At 39.2% G+C, this 23,175-nt stretch overlaps 3 protein-coding genes across 3 annotated transcripts in view; 1 reads left to right on the top strand and 2 right to left on the bottom strand.

The window, feature by feature from the left end:
* Positions 1–382, bottom strand: part of OIP5 (Opa interacting protein 5) — a 4,667-nt gene extending 4,285 nt beyond the window's left edge. The window contains exon 1 of the mRNA XM_010580204.1: positions 124–382. Coding sequence (XP_010578506.1) covers positions 124–382 — 259 coding nt within the window. The remainder of the gene's footprint in view (positions 1–123) is intronic.
* A 413-nt stretch (positions 383–795) lies between these two features.
* On the top strand, positions 796–13,522 carry NUSAP1 (nucleolar and spindle associated protein 1). Its single transcript, XM_010580080.1, has 12 exons — positions 796–900; positions 2,174–2,239; positions 3,313–3,501; positions 4,592–4,766; positions 6,530–6,619; positions 7,353–7,465; positions 8,190–8,255; positions 8,443–8,627; positions 10,773–10,957; positions 11,920–12,030; positions 12,619–12,730; positions 13,213–13,522. The coding sequence occupies exons 1-12, from the start codon at positions 808–810 to the stop codon at positions 13,298–13,300; spliced, it is 1,473 nt and encodes a 490-aa protein (XP_010578382.1). The 5' UTR covers positions 796–807; the 3' UTR covers positions 13,301–13,522.
* Positions 13,523–15,302: 1,780 nt separating this feature from the next.
* NDUFAF1 (NADH dehydrogenase (ubiquinone) complex I, assembly factor 1) overlaps positions 15,303–23,175 on the bottom strand; it is an 8,931-nt gene continuing 1,058 nt past the window's right edge. Inside the window, exons 2-5 of the mRNA XM_010580079.1 lie at positions 21,721–21,866; positions 19,642–19,827; positions 18,307–18,381; positions 15,303–15,756 (exon numbers count right to left, since the gene is read on the bottom strand). Coding sequence (XP_010578381.1) covers positions 15,625–15,756; positions 18,307–18,381; positions 19,642–19,827; positions 21,721–21,741 — 414 coding nt within the window. The 5' untranslated portion in view covers positions 21,742–21,866 and the 3' untranslated portion in view covers positions 15,303–15,624. The remainder of the gene's footprint in view (positions 15,757–18,306; positions 18,382–19,641; positions 19,828–21,720; positions 21,867–23,175) is intronic.

Genomic DNA, 23,175 nt, shown 5'->3' with positions numbered 1-23,175 from the left:
CAAAGCCCGCACCGACCTCACCCCGGCCGCCCCCTCAGGCCCGGTCCCCGGCCCAGCCCTGCCCCGGCGGACGGGGCCAGGCACACCCTTCCCCGGCCCCCAGGCCTCCGGGCGGGCACTGACTGAAGCAGACGAGGAGGCCGAGCCGCTGCTCCTCCTCCGCGCAGAGGTGCAGCGAGTCCCCCAGCACCGCCCAGCAACCGCGGCACTGGAACACGGCGCAGTCCTTCGGCAGCGGCCCCTGCCCCCGCGGTGGCGACGCCGGCGGCGACCGCAAGACCCATGAGGCGCCGTCGGGGGACGGCGGCTCCTCCACAGTGATGAGCCCGCCGCCGGGCTGCGCGTCCTGGAAGAGCTCCCTCAGCCGCGAGCGCAGCGCCATCTTCTCCCGCCCCTCGTTCGAGCGCGGCGCCCGCCTTCCCCCGCCTCACGGTTGGAGCGCGCTTCAGCAGACCCGCCTTGCCATTGGACAACGGGTGGGCGCGTCGACCCTCATCCCCCGAGGCTATTGGGAAGTGCGCCGCACCGAGTCTTTCCGTCGCCCAATCAATGAGGAGAAGGGCAGGGCTTTTCCCCCGCCGGCGGCCGCCTATCGCGTTTGAAAAAAAAAAAAAAAAGCACGCCCCGGGGGCCGCGCCGCCACTGGTGGTTTCCGTGCCCGCTCCAGGCTCCACCCCTTTGCCTCGTCCAGCCAATGGCCTGGCGCGGCGAGCGCGTTCGAACGGCGGGGGCGGGGCCCGCCCGCGCCGCGTCGGTTGAGCGCGAGATTCGAAGTGCGGCGGTTGGCGGCGGTGAGGCGTCGGCGCCATGGCGCTCTCTTCCCTCCAGCAGCTGGAATCGCTGAAATACGTCGAGCTCCAGCGGATCGCAAAGGCCGCCGGCCTGAAGGCCAACCTCCGGGTGAGGCGGGGGCAGCTGCCGCGGCTGGGAGGGAGCGGCGCCGGGGATCTCGGGTGAGGGAAGCTCCCGGTTTCCCCGCCCGCCCGTTCTCTGAAGAGCGGCCTCGGCTCTGGCGTTCCCCCCTCTGCCCGGCCGGGAGCTGAGGGGGAGCGGGTGTCGCGTAGGGAACGGGTCCGTCCTGTCCCCCCGTAACACCTTCGTGACGGGAATACGCTCAAAGAAACGAGCTGATGACGCGGGGCTCCGTTTTACCGGAGGCACCGAGAAGGGGAGGGCGCGGGGCCGCCCCACGCTGCACCCCCGGGGTGCTCAGCGCCGCCGTGTCCGCGACGGGTTACCGCGCTGTTGTTGTGGGTAGCTGTGGTTTGGGTTTTGGGTTCGTTTGGAGTGTTTTGGTGGGTGGGTGGGGTTTTTTACGAGTCTGAGTCGGAAGAATAATAACAATAGGGTGTCTTAAGGGAAGGGAGTGCCTGTGTTTGTTTACCAGCCGTGCGTGGTTAAGAACGAGAAATAAGCATGCACCCATCTCTTTTGCCTTGAGCTACAGATTTGTGACAGTGGCCTGATCTCTCCTGGTAGGCACTGCCAGTGAACCACTCGGCAGCAGTCAGGCTGCTGCACTGTCAGTGGGAGAAACCTTAAAGCCTTAAAAGAAAGAAGATCCACGACTTAAGTGGACAAAGGAAGTCGCTGTCCTGACAGGGCCAATAAGACTTCTGCTTGGGGTTTTAGTCCTAGGTTATTCTGTTCTTAAACTTCTAGTCCAGGTTTGATTTTATGCTGACCTTTCCAATTAGGTATTTAAGAGTCTTTCATAGCCTAAAGTATCAATGATGTAATTTTGTTGCTGTTATTTTATTGCTATTACTGTTGAATATATGCCAGGGATGAGAAGAATGCTTTGTATGTAGTATGGCCAAGACAGAAGTTATTGCAGAAATTTGATACAATTTTAATTCATGTTCAGCTATGCAGTGCTGTTAGAAACAGTCAGTCTCATTCATCCTTGAGAACAGACAGACCGGAAGAAAACTAGTCGGGGAAATTTGTGCCTCTGTGGGGACTATGCTATGTATTTATCTGCAGCCTTAAGCACTTTCTCTAATTTAACTGACTTGCATGAAGCTCTAGGCATGCCTTGTTCCATCGGATTCAGGAAACATTCCGCTTGTTTGTTGGATCAGTTTATAGGACACTAGCTGTGTTTATGCAGTTTTTTGTTTGATGACTTAATGCAATATTTGCTTCATATGTTGTTTTGATTTCTCTCCAGGCAGACAAATTGTTGAAAGCACTGAAGCAACACTTTCATGGAACAAAACAAGAAAATGAAAATATGGTAATAGATGATAAATCAGCTATTCTTTTTAAGAGAGATAGACCTAACTTTGTAACCAGTAGAGCAGGGCATGTACTGAAGGTTGGTTTTTTACCATGACGTGAACTGTAATAAAAATACTTTTTCCTTAATAGAGCCTTTAGTTTAATGCACTCATGTACTGATAGAAACAGAAGTGCTAATATTAGCTTTGAAGTGGCCTCCTATATGACCCAAAGCTGATTTCCTTTTGGCTGCCAAAATTAACAATGTATTTTTCAGCATCAGTACAAAATTATTCTCTGTGAACACTAACAATTAATTTCCATTGAACAAATCTTAATTCTTGCCTGTTTAGCTCCAGACGCTACTCAGTACCAAATATAAAAATATTTTATTCATTTTCCATGCCTGGATGGAAGGGACTAGACGCTCATCAGAAAGCTTTTTACATCTACTAAAATTTACTTACACTGATACTATAATGAAAGTGTCACAATTGTGATGTTTCCTTTATTCATCTCTTAATGTGTTGTTTTCTTAACTTTTAAAAAAAGTTTTCTCTTCTGTAAGCTGAACTGTTGGGTATGGTGATGCTTTTTACATTTTTGATAGAAAGTGAATTGGTATCTGCTTTTTCTAAAATATGTCTCCTTTTAAGTGCTTCCTTTAAAATCATCTTTAAAGGTTTGAGGAACTGGTCTAATCCTTTTCAGCTTATTTTTAATTTTAACAAGCGTGAAAGAGGCTCTGATTTTTTTTAATGAAGAGTATTCCACAGAAATGTACAAATCTGGGAGGGTCACAGCATCATGCAAGTCAGATTTCAAATATAGAGTATTAGGTTTTTATAATCTTATTAAAATGCTATATAGTAAAACAACTGTAGGACTTCTTTTTAAAGTCTTCAAACAATGAAGTTTAGGGAAATCTAGATATTGCCAGTTTCTGGATTACTATGCTACTAAATGGCATGCTTCTGTTTTTCCTCTGTGTGAAATACTTTTTTCAATAATAAAATTGAAACTGTCTCTTTGTAGTATCTAATTTATGTTTGTGTCAGATATGTTACACATAGTATTTTTCTGCTACAGGACTCTGAAAAAAGTGCATCTGCTTCCATCGAATCGGATGAACTGAGCAATCAGGAGAAAATCATGCCTGATTCAGTGTGTTTTATTACAAAAAGACGTGGTAAAAAGAAAATAACAAGAAAAAAGAGGAACTCCAATGACGAAATTAATACCAGCAGAGAAAATACAGGGCTTTCTGATGAGAAAGAGGTGATTTACATTGCTTGGTTTTGTGTGCTGGCCACCCCTCCTTCCCCAAGCATAACTTAAACACACTTGATTTTTTTTTTTTTTCCTACCACCATTTAGCAGGTGGTATACATTTTTATATATATATATCCATGTGTGTGTATAAGAATTTCATATGCAAACATTGTGGTACTGGTCTTCTCTTCTGTACTTCATAGCACTGATTTTCTCTATCTTGACTATGTGCTACTCCATAATGAACAGAGATTACTTGTTAGTCATTACTTCAAGGAAATAAATTAAATTCTTCTAAGGAATACACAATTCCAAACGCTTTATCTGAATGTAAGACTGCTTTCACTAGTTCATCATAGTATTCTGAATATTAGACTAGTTTCAGAATTTATCTAAAATAAGGCTGTTTTAACTTTCTTTATATAGAAAAATAAAACAGAAATTGGATGATTGCCTAAACCTCACAATTTTTTAATTCCCACTCCTCTCAGTGGGTTCTTTATTGATGGGTTTTATGACTGAGGGAGGGGAAGTTTCAAGGTGAGATAGGGGTAGAATTATTTTTCTCTAGAATTGCATACAAGTAGTGGGTGAACTAAGAACTGTGTGAAAGACTTTTACTGATTTAGACTTAGAGGAGGGAAATGAGAAAATGAGGAGTGTTAGTCTGTTAGTGTTAGAGAATTGTAGAGTAACCAAAGCTACAATAGTAAAAAGTAACATAGCCAGTGAATTTATTTTTACTTGCAAATAATTAACTTTTGTCAATAAAGGCAATTTTATACTAGAGCTGTGCAGGTGAAAGCTTTCTGATCCAGATCTGTTTGTGAAATAACAGGATAAGTATTTCACAGGTTAATTCAGGTTGGACTTCAGAAAGTCTCTTGCTCAATCTCCTAATCAAAGCACAGTCAACTATGAGGTTAGACCACAATGCTTAAGGTTTTATCTAATCTGGTGTTGAAAACCTCTAAGGATGGAGGCTACGCAACCTCTCTGGGTAACCTGTTCCACTGACTGACTGTTCTCAGAACAACAGCCTTTCTTTATATCCAGTTGGAACAAACTGTTTAAATGAACTATATTTAAACTGCAGGAGCATTCTGACATGAAAGAAAACGAAGTGCCTCGGGGTGAGCATGAAAAGGGACAGAAGGTATTCCAAAATAAGGAAAAAGTAACTAAAAAGACAGCTATTGAGAATCCGGGGATGGGTACTGGTCAGAAAGAACAACTAGAGAAGACTTCTACTAAAAGTAGTGGAGGTGAATGTAAGTAGAAAATTCCAAAAAAGTAAGTTTAATAATTTGTACTACTTAAAATGTGCCTTCTGGTTATTTTATTGTGTCTGCAAAGATTTTTGTGGCATGTCTGGTGATCAGTACCTTATTTGGAGATACCAGAAACAATCCATCTCATTTGAGTTTGTGTACTTGTTTGTTTAATATATTGTAACACAAATCCATGAATTCTGCAATGTAGGAATTCTGCTGGCTTTGACTTCGTAACTCTGGACCTGATGTTTTTAGTGAAGGAGTTCTCGAAGGTCTCAGTGTATTTGAGTCTTGCACCTCGTTTAGAATTAGTGCCTTTTGGAATACCCCTGAGATGTTACTTGGCTCCTTTAAAAAGTGGCAAGAAAGGGAGAGCTCGCTTCCTCGTGCTTCATTTTTCTTTTCCTGCAGATGAATAGGTGGTGTCATTTTCTTCCCAGGAGTAAAATTAGTAGAAAAGGACATACACACAGAATCCTTTATAATTTGTTTAAACTGCCTAGCAATATCTGAATGTATTAGAGTGGATCATTTTTCTATCTGGTGGCTTTTTTAGGCCTTCAAACACGATGCTGCTGAAAATATGAATTTCTCCCCTGGTCCTTTGTGCATGCAGCTGACACGAACAAATGAGTTTGCCCAATCTGATAATTTATTGATATTGTGGGTCTGTCAAATAAGATACCTACCATTATTTGCTCCTATTAGACTTAAGTGTATGTAGTCCTTGGGTTGTATTATGCACATTTTTGCTGTTCAACAGAATTTACAAGGACATTCTTATTGGAGGCTATCTATAATTTTGAAACTAATGTAGAAAATTAGGATCTTCAATTAAGTTTCTTTTAAAAACAGAATCAATAGAATATGTAGAGGATGCTTTAGTTGAGGCAGTATTCATGCTGACAGTTGGCACAGTACTCGTCTCTTCCTATAACTGTAATTATAAGTACCTGAAGTGCTTTCTGGTTTTTGGTTTGTTTTTCTTTTTTTCAGTAATTGCAGATAGCGAGAACTGTGTGACAAAAAAATACTATCTCTGCATTTATTGGTGAAAAGTTGATTTTTTCAACAATTATTTTCAACAACCCCCCATTATTTGCTTCCAGCGAGGATTTCTTTCAATATATTGAGGTCATCCAAGTTTACTTTAAAGCAGATGTGAATTAATAGAAAAGCAAATGTTTGCTTTCGATATGCAAATATTGAACTTGATGTGAAGTCTTTACCTGATTTTTTTGTAATAAAATTTAATCATGAAAATGTGAACATGAGCTTAATACTATACCCAAGAGCAGAGATGATAAAAAAACCTTAAACTCTGTATATGTATATAAGGCAGTGGGCAGAAAAGCTGGCCAAAAGGTATTTCTTCTTTGTTATCAACATTTAAAAAACACTAGCTTATTAAACAGATCAAGACCTATGAATTTAAAATTGTTTTGCTTACCGCAAGCGTAGTTTTTTGTTAAGTTCCCCTGTGAAATACTTTACTATCAAAAGATAATAACCTAGTGTGACTGTAAGATTCATGCTGGGCTTGTAGTTTGTCGAGACATGCTGTTACTGACATACCATTTAAAAGGCTTTTGAGAGACTTAGGACATATCTATTCCAGCTGATGTTTTTATTTCTCGAAACCTAAACCCACTTTGAGGAGATAAGGTGTGTTTTTGGAACAAATACTTTTAAAAAGATTGTGATGGCATTAAAATATTTTCCAGAAGTTCTAATGATTTTGCCTAATCTTACTGTACCAGGTGGTGCTCGTCATGCAGAAGGGAAGATCCCTTTATATGGAGGCTGTGCATCTAGGTCTGGGAAAACAGGAATGAAGGCTACTACACCAAGTAAGATAACTTACCATCTTTAGAAATAGACGTGTTGTCTGTGTGAAGGGAGACTTGACTTAGAGTTTTTTACAACTCAAATTTCTGTTTCTACTTGAAGAAGAGAACATTCACTCTTTGAAATGCAAGCAACCAAAAAAGTTCCCAAAAGTTACGTTTCAAGGTGTATCTTCCAACTTGTAGATTCATAGTAGTAAATGAGTCGCATGTGTGTTATAAAACTGGTTCTTTGAACACTTCATCTTCTGGTTATAATACTTGCATTCATGATTTTCAAAACAACAAAGGGTAGGAAGACATGCTATTACTCCTGCTTGTTTAGTTTTCACTTTATAAATACTGCTGTTGTGCCATATAACTATGTATTAACTCATTTTCATCACTTCGTAAAATACATTCATTCATTTAAAATTTGGAAGTATTTCTTTTTTTTCTTGAACTGCAGAATTTAGGGGTTGGACTAGGTGATCTTTAAAGGTCCCTTCCAACCCAAACCATCTGATGATTATATAATTCTCCAGAGCATGCACCAGGTAACTGGCCGTGTAGCTGGTGAAATAGATTCTATTTCATACTGTTTGGCTACCTGTGTATACAGTCTTTAATTAGAGGGACACGTTATATTTTCTTTGAGGCCATAATGATAGGTGTTGCAAGATTCTCCTATTAAGTAGTAAACTTCTTCAGCTGCTTATCAGAGATGTGACTCTTCTTATTTTTTGGAACTTCTTAGACTTCAAAAAGTTGCACGAGGCTCACTTCAAGAAAATGGAATCTATTGCTGACTACCTTGAGAGGAAAAAAAAAATTATTGAAAACTGCAGCAGTTCTCTCAACGAAGTCAAGGTAAAGGGTAACATAGGAAGATATCCATTGTTCCCGAATTCATTTATTTCTAGAGCCTCTCTGTAAAAGTCCTGTAGGGTCTCTTTAGAGCAGTAAGTAGCTGGTGATGTGTACGTGCAATGGAATGTTATGATCACTGAAATTTAACTGCAGTCCTGCATAACTAGTTATATATAGTTATTTGTATACCACTTGTGTAGTTATATAAGTTTTTATATATTAACAGTACATGGTTATAGTTATAGGAACCAACAAATAACTTGTCAGTTTTGAGTAAAAATAATTACCTCACAATTACTTCTGTGAAGGATCTCCTGGAGCTTTTGTTTAAAACTGTTTGAATTGCTGCAGAACTTAACCAAGGGGATGGGTTATTTTTCAAAGACTGGGATTTAAATATCAAGTTCCTATTTTTGTGCCTTAGAGAACCATTGTCCAATGACTGGATATGACTCTCCTTTAAAATACATGCAACATATATTGTTCTCAGTGGCTCCCATTCTCAGTTCTTGTATTTCACACTTGCTTGGGTAAAAGCTGCTGATAGGGCCTCTTTCAGAGTGGCAGACCCTAGAAAAGTGACAGTAATGTATCAATGAATATATGAATGAATATGTCAATGGCCATACCAAGGCAGTAACACTGAAACTCCTGACCACTACACTTTTCTCTTCTATGGCATACGTTGTATCAATGTATACTTAAGACAAACTACTTTTGGCAGGTGCTAGCCAAAAAATCGAATCCTTTAAGAGCACCGGAAAAAGGCACTCCACATAACAATTCTAAGGTATGTGTTTTCAGATCAGTTTAATAATAATAGAATGACTTATATTTAAAATATGCTTTTAAAGAAAAAAGGGGAAAAACTGAAGAGACTATGCTTCTGATTCACTTTGTATTTTCCATTCCTCTTAGCTGCTTTTCTGATAATTTTTTTTTAGCAGTGTGCTAATTCATTACTTGCTTTTCCCTAGAAACAAACCAGTGGCAAAACATTTTTATTCAGCCCAAATTCAGAAAGAGGCAGATTCTCCGCCACCTGCACTCCTAATAACCTCCGGCGCTCACCACGCAGTTGTCTGAACGCTGCCAATCGGAGTATTTTATCTAGGAAATCTTCACTTAATCCTGTCCTTTCAACAACCAAAATGAATGTCAGGTAAAAAGACAAACTGAAACTACCAGTGAGCAATTGGGTGTGATACATGTGAAATAATCAACACTGACTGAGTTGACTATTTATATTCCAAGCATGAACTACATGAGACTAATTCTGATTACTAACTTTCAGCCTAGCTTTATGGTTGATTTAAGCCTTACTGTGCTGTAACTATCTTGATTCTTCATTTTGATGTCTCATGGTGGAGGAATCTTGCATCTCTTTCAGCTTTCATGTCACTAAACCAACCAAGCCACATTATTTTTCTTCTCTTACTGTTAGGTTTTCCATTTTGTCAGGCAACCTAATAGTCTCTGTTATACCTGAAATAATTTATCTTGAGATTACTTAACCAGAACTCTGCAGTATTCCAGGTGAGTCTCACAATGGACTCATCATTTGTGGTTTTTTGGGGTACTCTTTTCCCACCCCCACCTCCCTGCCGATGTCACAGCAGGGGCTCATCTTGTGATTGATTACTATAAGCAGATTGTTTCTTGCAGATGGGAATCAAGTTGACCACTAGAAAGTCATGAGGAGCTGCTATATGAATGAGCTCATACTCAATGCTATTAAATTTCATCTAATTTCCTTTTAAAACATCATGCACACTTCATTATTCCTACACAGTAATCTAATTCTCTATTATGTTAATATTTCATGAACTTTTGTTATTGGTAAATTTTACCAGCTTATTACTAATTTTTCTAAAGTCTTGAACAAAAACCATTTTAAAAGAGGGAATCGGAAGGACAGTCTGTACGGTACTCCACTGATGAATGCCCTTTCGCCTGGTTTTCTTTTCAGTAAAAATCCTTGTCTCTACTGTTTCTTTGTTGGTTTTCTAACTATTGTGCTAATTCTAACTTTATTCAGTTTACTAAACTTTCCACAGTGACTGAAGTTCAGATTTAGACATTGTATAATTTACCCTTACCCTTTTCCCCCTGCTAACGATACCCAGTTAATCTCAGGTCTTGGTTGTGTTACTTCCCATTTCTCTGATAACCTTCTTTTCTCAACTTTTGCATGCCAAGATTATAGCTGCTGAAACTTTTTTGTCCCTGAATAAAGCGTGTGTGGGATTGTTATTATTAAGTCAGATAGTGCGACTTCTAATATTGACATCTCCTAATAAATAATTATGGGACTTTTCAATGCAGTTCTTCTGCTATTCAAAGGTCAGGAATACAGGTTCCTTGTAAAATCAAGCTCATAATCTTACTGGCTTTGTTTCTACATTAAATATGCTATCTTTGATCTCAATAGATAACAACGAATGAAAACAATATTCATTCTGCCTCTGGTGTCCTATTGGATAATCTTTACTGTCTTCACTGCAGCCCTACTTCATTCTTAGCAATACATAAAACAGAACAACACTTCTAGAATTTGCTTCCATTCCATTTGTCCAAAGATGTGCTGAGGTGGATCTTGCAAGCTGCACTTCATCCATAAACTTGCTAGCCTGCAAAATACTGCTTTCTTCAACACTTACTCACTGTCTTTCCGTATCTTGCAGGCTTTCAGCTTGTTCTCTACCTTTTTGATAAGGGTATTACTTTGTGCAAGATTTCGAATTTTCTTTCATTATAGATATACGCACATTTTTAATGTGTGTATACATGTGTATATATATACACATATACATACAGCACGTGTGTCTTGAATATGCAGGTAACTTGTGTGTTTTGACTAAAATTTCCAGCTTCTTCCTCTTGTAGATCTTTGTGTTCTAGAGTTCTGTTAGTTAATTTTCTTTCAGTTTTTCTTAATTTCAATTTTAAAATTAACAATATTTATATACAATGTTTTACTACAGAATCCAAATCTAAAGTAAATTATATCAGTTGATGAAGAAATCAACTGGCTTGTTGCATCCAAATATATTTTGTTCTCCATAATAATAAGAAAGTCAGTCCTTTGTAATTCCTAGTATTACTTGCTGCTATTGATGATGGCTCATAACTTGAAAATTGCCAGCAAAGGTATTTTTAGTGCAGTTTATACATAAGCTGTGAACATCTTATACACAGTAAAACTTTGTACCTGTAAGAAAAGTAGAACACAGAACCTTCTGTATTCTGCTGCATTACATTCCTTGTAAATGACTAACTCTGTCTTCATATTTCTAATAATTTTCAGGTTCTCGGAAGCCACAAAAGATAATGAGCATAAACGCTCTCTTACCAAGACTCCATCTAGAATGTCTCCATACTTGGAGATCTGCACACCTGAGAACCAAAAGAGCTGCAACCTAATGAGTCATAATAACAGCAAGGGAAATGCAAGAAATAATGATCTGACTGCATCAAAGGGTAAAGTGGATGGTAAATATGTGGCTTTTTTCACATCAAGACTCATTTTATTGAATCGTTATATAATTTTTTTATAACCTAATGTCATATAGACCCAGGTTTTAATTTCATTCTCTAATTAATGACTGATTCTTTAGAAACTGCAGTAGTTTCTTTGTTTCCTTTTGCTTCCAGTGTTTTGACTAAAATGGTTAGGTGCTAAGACTTAAATATATGGTACCTAGCTACCTACAGAAAAGAGGATAGAAAATCTTCTAGACCTTTAGGGAGTATGTAGCAAAAGATTCATATAACAGGTACAGGGAGATCCTGTCTGCAGTGAGAGGAGTTCTGATGTCCTCTCAGAGGTCTCATTCTCCTTGCTGGATTGGCATGCACCAGGCTTCTAGGACAACCTGTTATTATCAGCCTCAGCAACCCTGATTAACTTGGGAACTAAAACTCTGTGAGAAGCAGCAGAAGTCTTCTGATTACTAATGATCTCTACACCAGCACAGCTCTACGTTATCGCAGGTCAAGAACCCAGAGTTGCCTGTCTTGTTGTATGACAATATTGATGGTTTTTAGGGGGAAAGAAAAGTTCCACTACTGATCTGAAGCTGGTGTGTTCTGGAAGAATGTTTCTTTTTTTGATGAGAAAATTTACTTGGTTCCAACTAAGCATAGAGACAAGGAAACACGATTTGCTCTGAAGAACTAGAAAAATACATGGAGTTATATATGCTATTGCATAGCATAATCAGAGCAAAAGGGCTGATACTCTACAACTCTTGCTCTCTCCAGACCTGAAAGCTCCCTATTTCAAGTGAGCTGTGTTCGTGCAATTCTGTCTGTAGAGGTAGCAGATGGTAGCATTTAATGGCTCTTTGGTCTTGATAGTTGTATGGTGGTCTTCGCAGGCACTTCCCAACTTGCTTTGTGCAGTGATGTTTTTGCTGCTATAATGAAGTATGATATCTTGATGCCTTTTGTAGTTATCACCCCCTTCAAGTTTGCAGCTCACGCTGCAGAACCCACAAGCACAAAGAAGACGTTTGACCTCAAAGCAAGTCTCTCAAGGCCCCTTCGGTATCAGCCACACAAAGGTACTGTGATCCTGTGCAGTCGGTGTTGGTCATGCCCCTTTGCACTCAACTGCTCATGAAGTAAGGCATTGATACAAACCATGATAGCGAAGTTTTCAGCCTCTTTTCCTGTCCCTTTCCCTTTCTCTCTGGATTCCCACAGTCTGTGGAGTGACTGATTGTTAAATTTCTGTATGATATATGCTTTAAGAGCCTCCCTACTGAAGAATAAATCTTTATGACCAAAAGCCCATAATATAATAATAAACATCCCTGTATTCCACTGAATAGATGTATGTACAGGAAATATGAGATATTCCTTACACAGTGAGGGTTGGTTTTATTTTCTTTAAAAAGTGCACTGTTGTGTGAGAAGCTGAACTTTGTGTGGTCAGTGTTACTTATGAGTACAGTCACCTGTTACTACTTATAGAAAAACTACTTTTTGGGAATGGGCTGGTGAAACTGGTAATACAGCTGAAGAGGCATTTTACCTTAAAGTCAACCAGCAAACCCGGGCTAGCTAGTATAAAATTCGTGAAAAGAAGTTAAGCACACAATTACTAAACTAGTAATTCAATAGTCTCTCTTTTTGCCCCTAAATTGTAGGACGACTAAAGCCTTGGGGAGAATGTAAAGAAAATACTGTCCCAAATAAGTCTGCTGGTAGCAACATCTCTGCATGTAAGAAAGGTTACAAACAGCCGCACCTCCAGACAAGGTTAGTACACCACTAGCTTTTTATGAATAGTGTTATTTAAAATAATATGATGACTCATTTGTCTTTTTAGGATTTAAATAGGCAGTTCAGGAAAGAATACTTGAATATAAAAGCAATTTTTGCCTCCAGTAGTCTGTCTAGTATCAGGAAGGTCAACAAAGAGGGCAGCTCTGAATCCGATAGACTTTTATTCTGTGAAAGCTATCAGTTCTAGCGTTTGGAGACTTACCTTCACCTTGGAAGAAGCTGTGAATATTGACATGTTGCTACCTTGAATGTTAGACCTGTATGTCTAAGCGGAAGTATTTGCCTGAATGTTTGGATTCAGTCCAAAATGGTACTGTTTTCTCTGCCCATGGCAAATGCAGCACACCGATTAAACAGATGTTAAGCCTTGGTCAGCTTCGGATTCCTTTGGTTGCTTGTGTATCTACCTTTAATATAACTTGATATGGTCTGTGTCTCTTCTTTTTCCCCTTCAGGGAAGAAAGGCGTGAGAAACATGAGCAAGAGAGAAAAAAGAAAAAGGCTCAGGCTCTCGGAAACCGTAGAGGACTATCTGTGGATTAGGAGGAATAAGAAATATCTAAGAAATCACTGTAAATATTGTTCCTGTCTTGTAAATATTTGTGCTGTCTGTGTATGGTTCAGGTTGCTATTAGCTAGTGGAATCCGGAGAGCATTGAATGAGACCTTACGATGCATCTGAGTGTAATGTTTTAGTGATCAACTTCCCTGATGAGATGAGTTCAGAACTTTGAGGAGCTTAGAACTATCTCTAGTTGCTTATTAGTGTTTTCATTTAACTAACTCATTTAACTAAACGACGTTAAAGGAGAAAATGTAAGTGGAAAAACAATGCTCAAGAAGCCTCCTTGCAACTTAGGACAGACTTCTCCATCAGAATGCATTTGTTACCCACTAGGATGGACACTCCAGATAGCAAGCTTCAAAATGTTCCACGGGTAAATTGCAGGAGTTGGAGATGTCTGCTTGCCCTGTTCTCCAGATCAGTCCTTATTCTGTAACAACAGTTGCAGCACTTATTCAGCATTTCTAATTGCATGCCTATGAAGTAGCAGGGAAGTTCCAAGAGAAGAAAAAATACACAAGCTCTCTGGAAAACTAAAAGCATACAGCAAAATATAACTGTAAAATACCGTATTTTTAAAAATTCACAACTGAAAAGTGGCTTTACAAATTGCCAGCTGGATGCTTTGAACAGTTAGGGTTGTTTTGTTCCTTTCTATGGTAAATAGCAGATGTTAACAAAATTCTTATGCTTTTCATATCTATGATGCTTAAAAGAGGTTACAGTAGTGTTGAGGCACATTCAATACCTTAGATTTAAAACCTGTTATTGTTACTTTAAAAAATACGCAGAAAATCTTTCTGGATTTATTATGGATGGAGCTGGAAAGGTAATTTAGCAGTTGTAATCTCAGCTAGAATTTTGAGCAGATAATTGTTCCAGTGGATTTAGTGTCCTATCAAATATATGCATTTATATCAAGTGTCAAGAACAAGCAATTTTTTATAAACTTAATGGGGGAAATAATAAATACTTTGTATATACCCTGTTTATCACTGGTTATCTCATCTAGTGTACTATGTATAACTACATCCTTAGCATAGCACTAGTTTTGCTCACACTTGTATTTACTACTGTGTCTTTTTTTGTGACTAGCTTTCCTTGCCGACTAGCCTGCCTACGGCTTTATGAAAGCATGTTTGTTCTGGTATCTTTAGAAACGATAACCACCCTCTTTTGCTCTTAAGCTATTCAGTTCTGTGCAAGAGGAAAATGATAGTACAAGGCACTGCTTCAGCTTGCTTTATTGTGGCCTCTTCCATATAAAATACAGGAACATTTATTATTTGCAAAGCACACTTAAACAAGGTCACTGCAGTGGAGGTCAGTGCTTTGATTAGACTAAGTTTGTGACAGCTGAAATGAAACCATTCAGCACTTGTTCTTTAAAGTGTTTCTTAAATTACCAAAAAATAGACTTCTCGGAAAAAGGGAGGTATTGAGCTTCTATGCCACCAGCTGAGGCTGTGACTTCTTCCAGTACAGCTGAGTTAAGCTAACTGCACACAGCAGAAGTGTGATCTGATCTGCCCTGGAATGGTGCTGATTAAGCTGAGCTGTGCCTCCTCAGGGAGCAGACAGCAATGGGGGTTTCCCCCCAACCCACCCTTGGAGCTTTACTACTTCTGTTCAACACCCTTGGCTCCATAAAGCTGTAGGACTATCATCAACAGCTCTAAACTAAAAGCCAAGCCCGCTGCATAGCTACTGTTTCAATCTTGGCAGCGGCAGCTTTTTCTTTTTTTAGTTTTTCAGAGGAGCCAAAGCTAAAGGTTGAAATACTTCTGCCTTTTCCACTTCTGGTGCTGCTCTGTGTAAATTTCAGCAGCTGAGTCACACTTAAGCACCATTCCTCAGGGTATTAATTCTCATTATGCTTTTTCCAGTTTAAAACTAGCAGATGCGAGTGTTCTACAACTGCCTACAAACCATATAATGTAGAAAATGAAATTGTTGTACAAAAAAGAACTACAACAAGCTCGTGAAATACTTTTATTTCTGTAAAGGTCAGGACAGAAGCCAACATTAAGCCAGTCACCAGTTACTACTTTGTAAGAGCGCATCCCAACTCTCCTCAGGCTGTGTTCCAGTCCATGTATGTACAGTCTCTCCAGGATTCTCTATTTGGCAGCTCGAAGATGCCAGCGGTGTCACTCTAGTCAGATTACTACAGCCAACGCTTCATGCACTTATCTCTTTAATGTTTACGTGGAATCTTCAAGTTGCTTTAAGCTACACATTAAGAAGTGTTGTAAAAGTGAACCAACTATATGAAGACTGTCCCAAAAGATACCACCCCAACTTAGACCTTTTCATATGTTTCATAGGCAAATTCTTCTGTATGAGCTCTATCGTTCAGCAGGCCAATAAAATCAATCTCCAGCTGGAATGGACCATCTACTTTATCTCCAATGGTGAATCCAAGGGTACTAATCTAATTAAAAGATACATACATTAGAACAGTATTTCTATAATGTTATAATCAACCACAATTGTATCTACCAGTTCCATATTTTACAAACAGTTCATGGCAATCTACTTTAAACTGGTATTTGTTCAAAATACAGCAGCATTTCTTAAGGCTCGAACATTTCAATACCACATTTTCAATACAGACCCCGGTGGGAAACTCCTTCACATTTGCCTTTCTACCACTGTGTTGAACCCGTTATTAAAAATGCCCTGAGCCTAAAGCAACACTGCAATTTGTATCCTTCGAGGTCTGCGTATGGCCAGTTTCATCACAACTGGGTGTACAAACACGTTTTCATAGTCTCTTGTGAGCAGGAAACACAAACAGAATGTAATTAAGGACGGAGGAGAACTTTCATTCTAGATCAAGTCATACACCTCATATAGCGCGGAAGTGCACCAAACCAGACATTTTTAAATGCATGAAACTTTGTTACCAAGTTTTACATTAAGGCAAGGGTCCTAGCCACTGCTTCCCAATTAGAATAGTGTTCTTAAATACAAGAACTCTCCTTATTCCTTTCCCCTAATGTTCACCCCACCACTATTCCAATTTAAAAATAAATAAATTTATTCTAACTGTAATAAATTCCATGAAAATGTTGGGGGCTCAGGCATGTTTCCTATTAGCCTGTGGCTTGCCTGAAAGCACTCTCAGCTCTTACGTGTCACTAATCACCTCTTGGAGACTCCAGTGTCAGCAGTTCTCAGAACAAGCTGGGTCACCAGCGGCAGGCCACCTATTAAACTCCAGCTGCTGCAAGCGCAGGTCTGAGCTGCACCCATGATTTTAAGGACTGCTGTACATGCAGGAAAACAATGCCTAGGATGCGTCAAATGAATAATTGTAGGCTGAGGCTAAAAATATATTGCAAATGTACACTAAATAAATAATAGAACAAAGCTAAAGAAATTAAATGCACCAACGCTCCTCTCAAATCATTCTAATGTTTTAAATGCCATCTCTTCCCCAGAAGCCAGCTCTACAATCAGCCCCTTGGCTTGTGGAGCCTGGAGAGTTTTTAAGGTTCCATCTTCCTGGTTCATACTGTTACAGGTGACTACGGGAATCACCTAAACTCTCTGCTCTGAAGAATCTATTTCTTGGCAAGACCTAGATACATTGGCTGTTTCCTAACTTTTTTATTCCTGTTTAACAAGGCCTTTCCTGGTTCCTGGGAAAACACATAGTAGTACCATGAGGGATCAAGACATTTTGTCAAGATTTCTTCAATTGCCTTCATGCCACTTCCCCTATTTTTAGGTTTCTTTAAAATACATATGTAAAATTACACTTCATATTATATGCAAATGCATTGTTTCCACTGTGAAATACTAAGCATAAGATAACAAGGAATGAAAATTTAGTGGAGGATGCTTAGATCAAGTACTGGTTTGTCCCTTTAACTCCTGGTAAATATTTTCAAACACCCCATATACAACTTTATGTTTTCATTTACAATTTTGAATGACTGTATTCTAAATCCTGATAAATTCTTCAGCATCTGTATTTAAACATAGGCCTTTTATAACAACTTTCTTCCATAAAGCATATCTTTTCTTGTAGTTGATCCACCTTCTTCATATCATTCATACTTGCTTTCTACAGCCTCAACTTCTGCTTTTAAACAGATTGTTTTCATGCTGCCAATCACTGAATTGCCCTCAAATATTTCCTAATTTTTTTTTTTTTTCATTACGGCAGTTAGGAACTGAATGCAACATTCCAGGTGACTAACACTGATTAAAATAATGGGCCTTTTATTTTCTCCCCACATATATTTCTAACACTGTTTTCCTTTTGGTACTCACTGGGTACTAAGCTGCCCTTAATTACATATAGGAGGGTCACTGAAATTTAAAAGAAAAAAAAGATACAGGAACAATTTTTTCCAACATGTCTCCTCGTGTGAATCAGTGAATTAGTCTACCTACTTGCAGAAATAAAATAAAAAATACTCAACACGTTTACTTAATACTTAAGACTTTCTAGCCTGAAAAAAAAATAAAAAAGAGCCTATAAATACATCAGTTTACTGCTTACCATCAAGGTCACTGATACACTACATCCTCAAACAAAATCTCACAACATGATATCCCTGACAGTCTTCTGTCAGGAAGAAAGTTTATGATACTTTTATTATTTTTGGCAGTACTGTGTCAACTGGCATTTTAGATTTCTTAGTCACTTTGATCATTCCTCAACAAAAAGAAAAAAAAAAACCCAAAAAAATCCTTTTTGTTTTTTTGAAAAGCCAAGTGAGTTTTGAGTTGTTTCTTGGTTATACAGACCTCTTAAAAATATTTTTGGAGCTCCTTTGAAATAAACTGACACTGCTATCACAAAGTAGGATAATTTAAATGCAAAGATAAGCACACAAGAATAAGTACCTTATAACAAGAAGAGGCCCTTCAATTTCAAATTCACAAACATTAACGGATTTGTAAATTACATCATGACAATACAATCTTAAAGGAAATTTCAGACAGATAAAGCCTATAGAAAACTTGCCTTGTCTAACCAGACAGGATGTTGCTGATCCTGGACTCTTCCCCGACTGGAGAGAAAGAATTTGGAGAATGGAATCTGAAAGAAACAAAACAAAGCCAAACCAGACTTTAGTGTCACCAGTACCTAACATAAAAACTTAAGGAAAAAAAAAAAAGCCTGCCTTAGTAAATGAAATGACACTGCTACATCTGGTACCAGCATTAGCTGGGTGCATAGAACTGGCATAGAGAAATGGGCCACATTAACCCTTTCATTGACCACTCGCAGCCAGCTCCAGGCCCACACTGCTCTGTGGTGGCCATTTGTAGCCATCGTGCAGGTCTGTTACCCTGTTAGGACACAACGAGAGGCTGCAGCACAGAAGGTGGCTGTTTACATCGAGAACATCTCCTTCCAATAACATGTCAACATAAAAAAAGAAATTAATGAAAGGTCTAGCATGCATGTATATCAACAGCTCAGCTGTACCCAAGCTGTGTATTTCATAGTGCAAACTTCATACCAAGGCAGCAGTACTCTATAAAAGCCATTCAGAATAATGTAAAAATGACTTTGAATGCAGTGGGAGCAACGAAGAGGAGGGGCTGTGGTAAGAGGTAGAAAACAGGAGGGTTGGCTGGTGAGGGTGAAAGGAAAACATGCAAACCAGCAACAACACACCGATATTCATCCTCCTGACTCCTCACCTGTGAAACAGTGAGCTGTTCTTGCATGATTGGACAATGGTATTGTGAAGCTCTCGATGCCAATTCATAAGGATTTGCAAACCTCCTTAACATTGGCATCAGCAAATTACAAAAGTTCCCCAAGTTTCATCAGGAAAGAGCCAAAACTCCCACTTCTTACAAATATTACTGTGTCACAGGTTCGAAGGCCATAAATGACAAACCACACCTCTGAATCTCCAACTGGCTCCAGCGAGTCAGCAGGTTAAGCAAATCCTGTCACAGGGTACAAATCCTACACCAGCCTAGGTCCATTTGTATTCCAGATGGTTATCACAGAGAATATTCCCGGCAACACCTGCTAAGCTTCAATCCCTGTTCCTATTCTATTACTCCAGTAATAGCTAACATCAGGTGTTTACGTGAATGTATAGTGGATCAAATCTTTAATACAACTGACACAGCGTGCCCTCCCACAATCCAGTGATTTACAGTTTTGGAATTCCCAAGCCAAAGGCACAAGTCTGTTGTATAAGGATACATAACAGAAACACTGTTGAATGGACAGCAATAGCAACAAACTGTGACTGTTGAAAGAATTCCCCTTCCACAGAGCTATGGCCCGGACCCCCAAGACAGTCTCATTAGTTTGAAAGACTCATTAGTTCACCTTTATTTCCTCCCAATATGGGCCTCCTCGGGTGAACATGAAGTAGCTGTAGAGGTCATCCTTTTGATGAGAGAAGTAAGGGTCTGTATAAATGTTTACCATCCAAGGTCTGCCATCGCCACGGACACGTAAATACAGACTGTTGAAGTTTGACCAGTCGTAATACTTCTTCCTAGCAAAAGATCCCTACAAATTATTAAAAAATAAGAATTATTACTCCTTAATAGAGGGAAACTTCCATTATGAAGAACAGAGCACTATTGCTTTGATCACTGTCCTCATTATTATGTCAAATAATATTTACTGTGACATACTGAAAACTGGGTTACTCATTCATCATACTAGCTGCTGATTGCACTGAATTTCCTTCAGCACTGTATCAGAGCCCACAAATTGCAGTATTACCACTCTGAGGACTCATGCTTTAATTATAAACCGCAATCTTGTAACTATCAGAAATCAGACCTGCTTCCTAGGACCAAATTCCTACCAGGCAAGTACACAAACACTGTAGTGATGGATCACTAGTTATGTAGTTCATTAAGTTTAATATTCTGTGGTCAGTACTAGATTATGCAGAGGCAATTACAAGAAATAGAAGAAGTGGGATAATTTATTCCCTGTGGTAACTTTCCTTACTGAAGACTGACGTAAGCACTGGAAGCATTTAATGTTTCCCAACACTTTTTGTCATTAACTGTGCATAATTATATGGATTGCAAGCATGTCTAATTCTCAACTGCATTTTTTCCCAAGATCTTAAAAGTCCCGGTGTTGTGATTTGCACACAGGCAGATCCAAGAGTCTACACAGAGTTACACTGAGGTCACTTGGAGCGATGAGGCAGCAGGAGTCAGGGCCATTCTTGCCCAGGATTGCTTAAACCAAGTCAAAATTAGCACCAAAAATTCAGAGGTTTCCCCTTTAATTTACAGCACTACTATGGTTACCTATCAACTGTCCTTCTACCAACTCATCGGTAATAAGATGAGTTGATCATCAATACATTAATACAAGGCGTATGACTACTTTATTTAATGGCTTTGCCAGTTTTGAGCCTTTTTACTTAAATAAAGAAAAGCCTTTGTATTTACATTTTCACCCTCTGATTTCAAACTGCATTATAAAGATGGACTGATGCACTCCAATACTTCAGAATTAGGAGATGAAAGTTTGAGTCACATTTGCACAAGTCAGTAGCAGTCCAGGAAATTTAACTCACACTGAGATTCAACTTGCTGTTCCGTTCCTCTGACGCAGTGCCACCATATTAATCAGTGTTCATCTGCCTCTCATCTGCCCATTGATTTTACTCATATTCTCTGCTCTCCAAGTTTCTGGCCCAGAAAAAATTTTACCTGTGTACTTGTGGCAAGCCACAAACAATAGAACTGACTAAAAAGCTAAGCATTTGATACACTGAGTCAAAATGTTCCTTTGCTTTTAAAGGTGCTTAAAAATAAGGGATGAAACAAGAAGTATCAATAATAAGAACATCCATTTCTGGTTCCATTTTGGTCAATTCCAAGCTATCGAAGATTTGTATCTTGCTTTTTCTGATGTACAGTAGGAGTCAGACTTTTAAAAAGTACTTTTCAAAGCATTATTTTCTGTTCCTGTGAGAAAAAAGATGAGCTCATTCCCCTAAACCAAGTCTGACGAATAGGCCAAGTTAAAGCCCAGAAAATTTGTCCTTATGACACATTCAATTAACTTCAAATTTAGAGACATAATCTATTTTAATCATATTAATTTGGGGTATAGAGGTTCATTACAGACCTTCGTTTGCAAGGAGGCTGAAAATAGGGCTGTCTTAATGAGTGGGTGCCCTATTGTACATAAGTAAATGATCAAACATATATTATTCCTCTTCTAAGACAGGAAAACAAAATCCAAGAAAAAGTTCCTTCCAGGTCAAAGGACACAGCAGCTATTACATCCCTGAAGGAATAGCTAGTACTCCTGAAAGTGATCAGTTTCAACCGCAGTAAACAACAGTCCACTTCTTGTCACGGGGTTTACATAAAAATGCTCTCCGATTAAGTAACAGAAGCTATGCAAACATGAAGCTGTACTTACCACTGGCGGTTTAGCTCTCATACTACAATATCCACTGTATTTCGTCTCCCCATCACGAGGCACTTCCGTATTGAGGGTTCCATACAGCAGAGCAGCCTGGTTATTCCTACCCAGTTTGAGGTAAACTTCACTTTTCCCTCCAATCTCTACATCAGAGGAAATAACCCATTTATTTAAATCTTCTTGGCTCCGAAACTCCCACAACACCTTTGTCTGTTCCAACAGGTACTGACTGAGTGGATAGCCTCCAGGTCCTATCAAGTAATCTTTGGTCTCCTCTTTCAGCATGCTTAGCTGAGTCTTTAAGACATTAATGCCCTTCTTAAAACTGAAATCAGTATTTTCCCAAGACGGTTTTTTCTCAGGCTGTGACCCTGGCCTCCTGTAGCTGCTATATAATTTTGATATGGAATCGTTGAGGAGAGGTCCAAGTAAGGGGTGCAAAACTTTGTGACTGCAGCATCTACCACATAAGTAAGCACTGTTCAGCAAAGTAACAGTCAGAGCCATATTGGTAAACTTGAATTCACTTCCAGCAAGGCAATTAATGGGTTTGAAATTAATTTAACAGCAAAACTAGTATCCAGAGCTATCTTACTTTAGTTACTGTAGTTTATCTCCACCTTTAATGAAAAAGAGAAGAGATTAAAAATATTACATATAGGATGTTTGTAAAACTGTTTCATTTTTAAAACAGATAATAGCTAGAAATCTAAGCCATCAGAAAAAGAAATAAAAAATAACATCAAGTATTACACTTCCTCAGAGTTCTAGTTTACTTAATGATTTCCACCCTATGTATTCCCCCCTCCCTGTGATGTGAAATACCCATGCAAATAAGAAAAACTAAGTAAAATACTTCAAATAAAACTGAAAATAGAAAAAAGCAATTCCTCTTCATCCCTTTCACTGTAAGTAAGTTTAGGTACTATGAGTAACACCAGCAAAAACAACCTCAAGAAGAAGGTTTCTAAAAGATGGCATCTATATAATTGTAAAGTATTATCCCTGCAAAAAAAAATCACTAATTCACAACAGGTAGACCCTGCTGCCATATGGACCAGAATGGCAGTCGCATCTGGCAGCCACAGCAGCCATACTACATACTTCTCCATAAATCATCCAGCACTTTGCCCCCCTCAACGTATCTTGTTTAGAATTACAGAGAGGTTTGCGAAGACCAAAGAACTTAACACGAGAGACTGCAATTCAATAGGTTTTTTTACAAAGCTTTGGAAAAATTCTGAAAACCTTCTGTTTGCTTCTGTCTACATCACTGTTGGTAGGAACAGCGATGCCACACTGCTATTCTTTAATTCATAAGGGAGAGCCTTAGTGTTCAATGCTCTGTACAAAGGCTATTCTCACTTACTCATAAAATTAGACAGACAAGTTGCCTGGGTTTTGGGGGGGGGGGGGGGGGGGGGGGGGGGGGGGGGGGGGGGTTGGTTTGTG

The sequence above is a fragment of the Haliaeetus leucocephalus genome, unplaced genomic scaffold, assembly GCF_000737465.1.
Source record: "Haliaeetus leucocephalus isolate CR32 unplaced genomic scaffold, Haliaeetus_leucocephalus-4.0 Scaffold696, whole genome shotgun sequence".
Taxonomy (NCBI): Eukaryota; Metazoa; Chordata; class Aves; order Accipitriformes; family Accipitridae; genus Haliaeetus; species Haliaeetus leucocephalus.
This window is presented reverse-complemented; position numbering and strand designations above follow the sequence as displayed.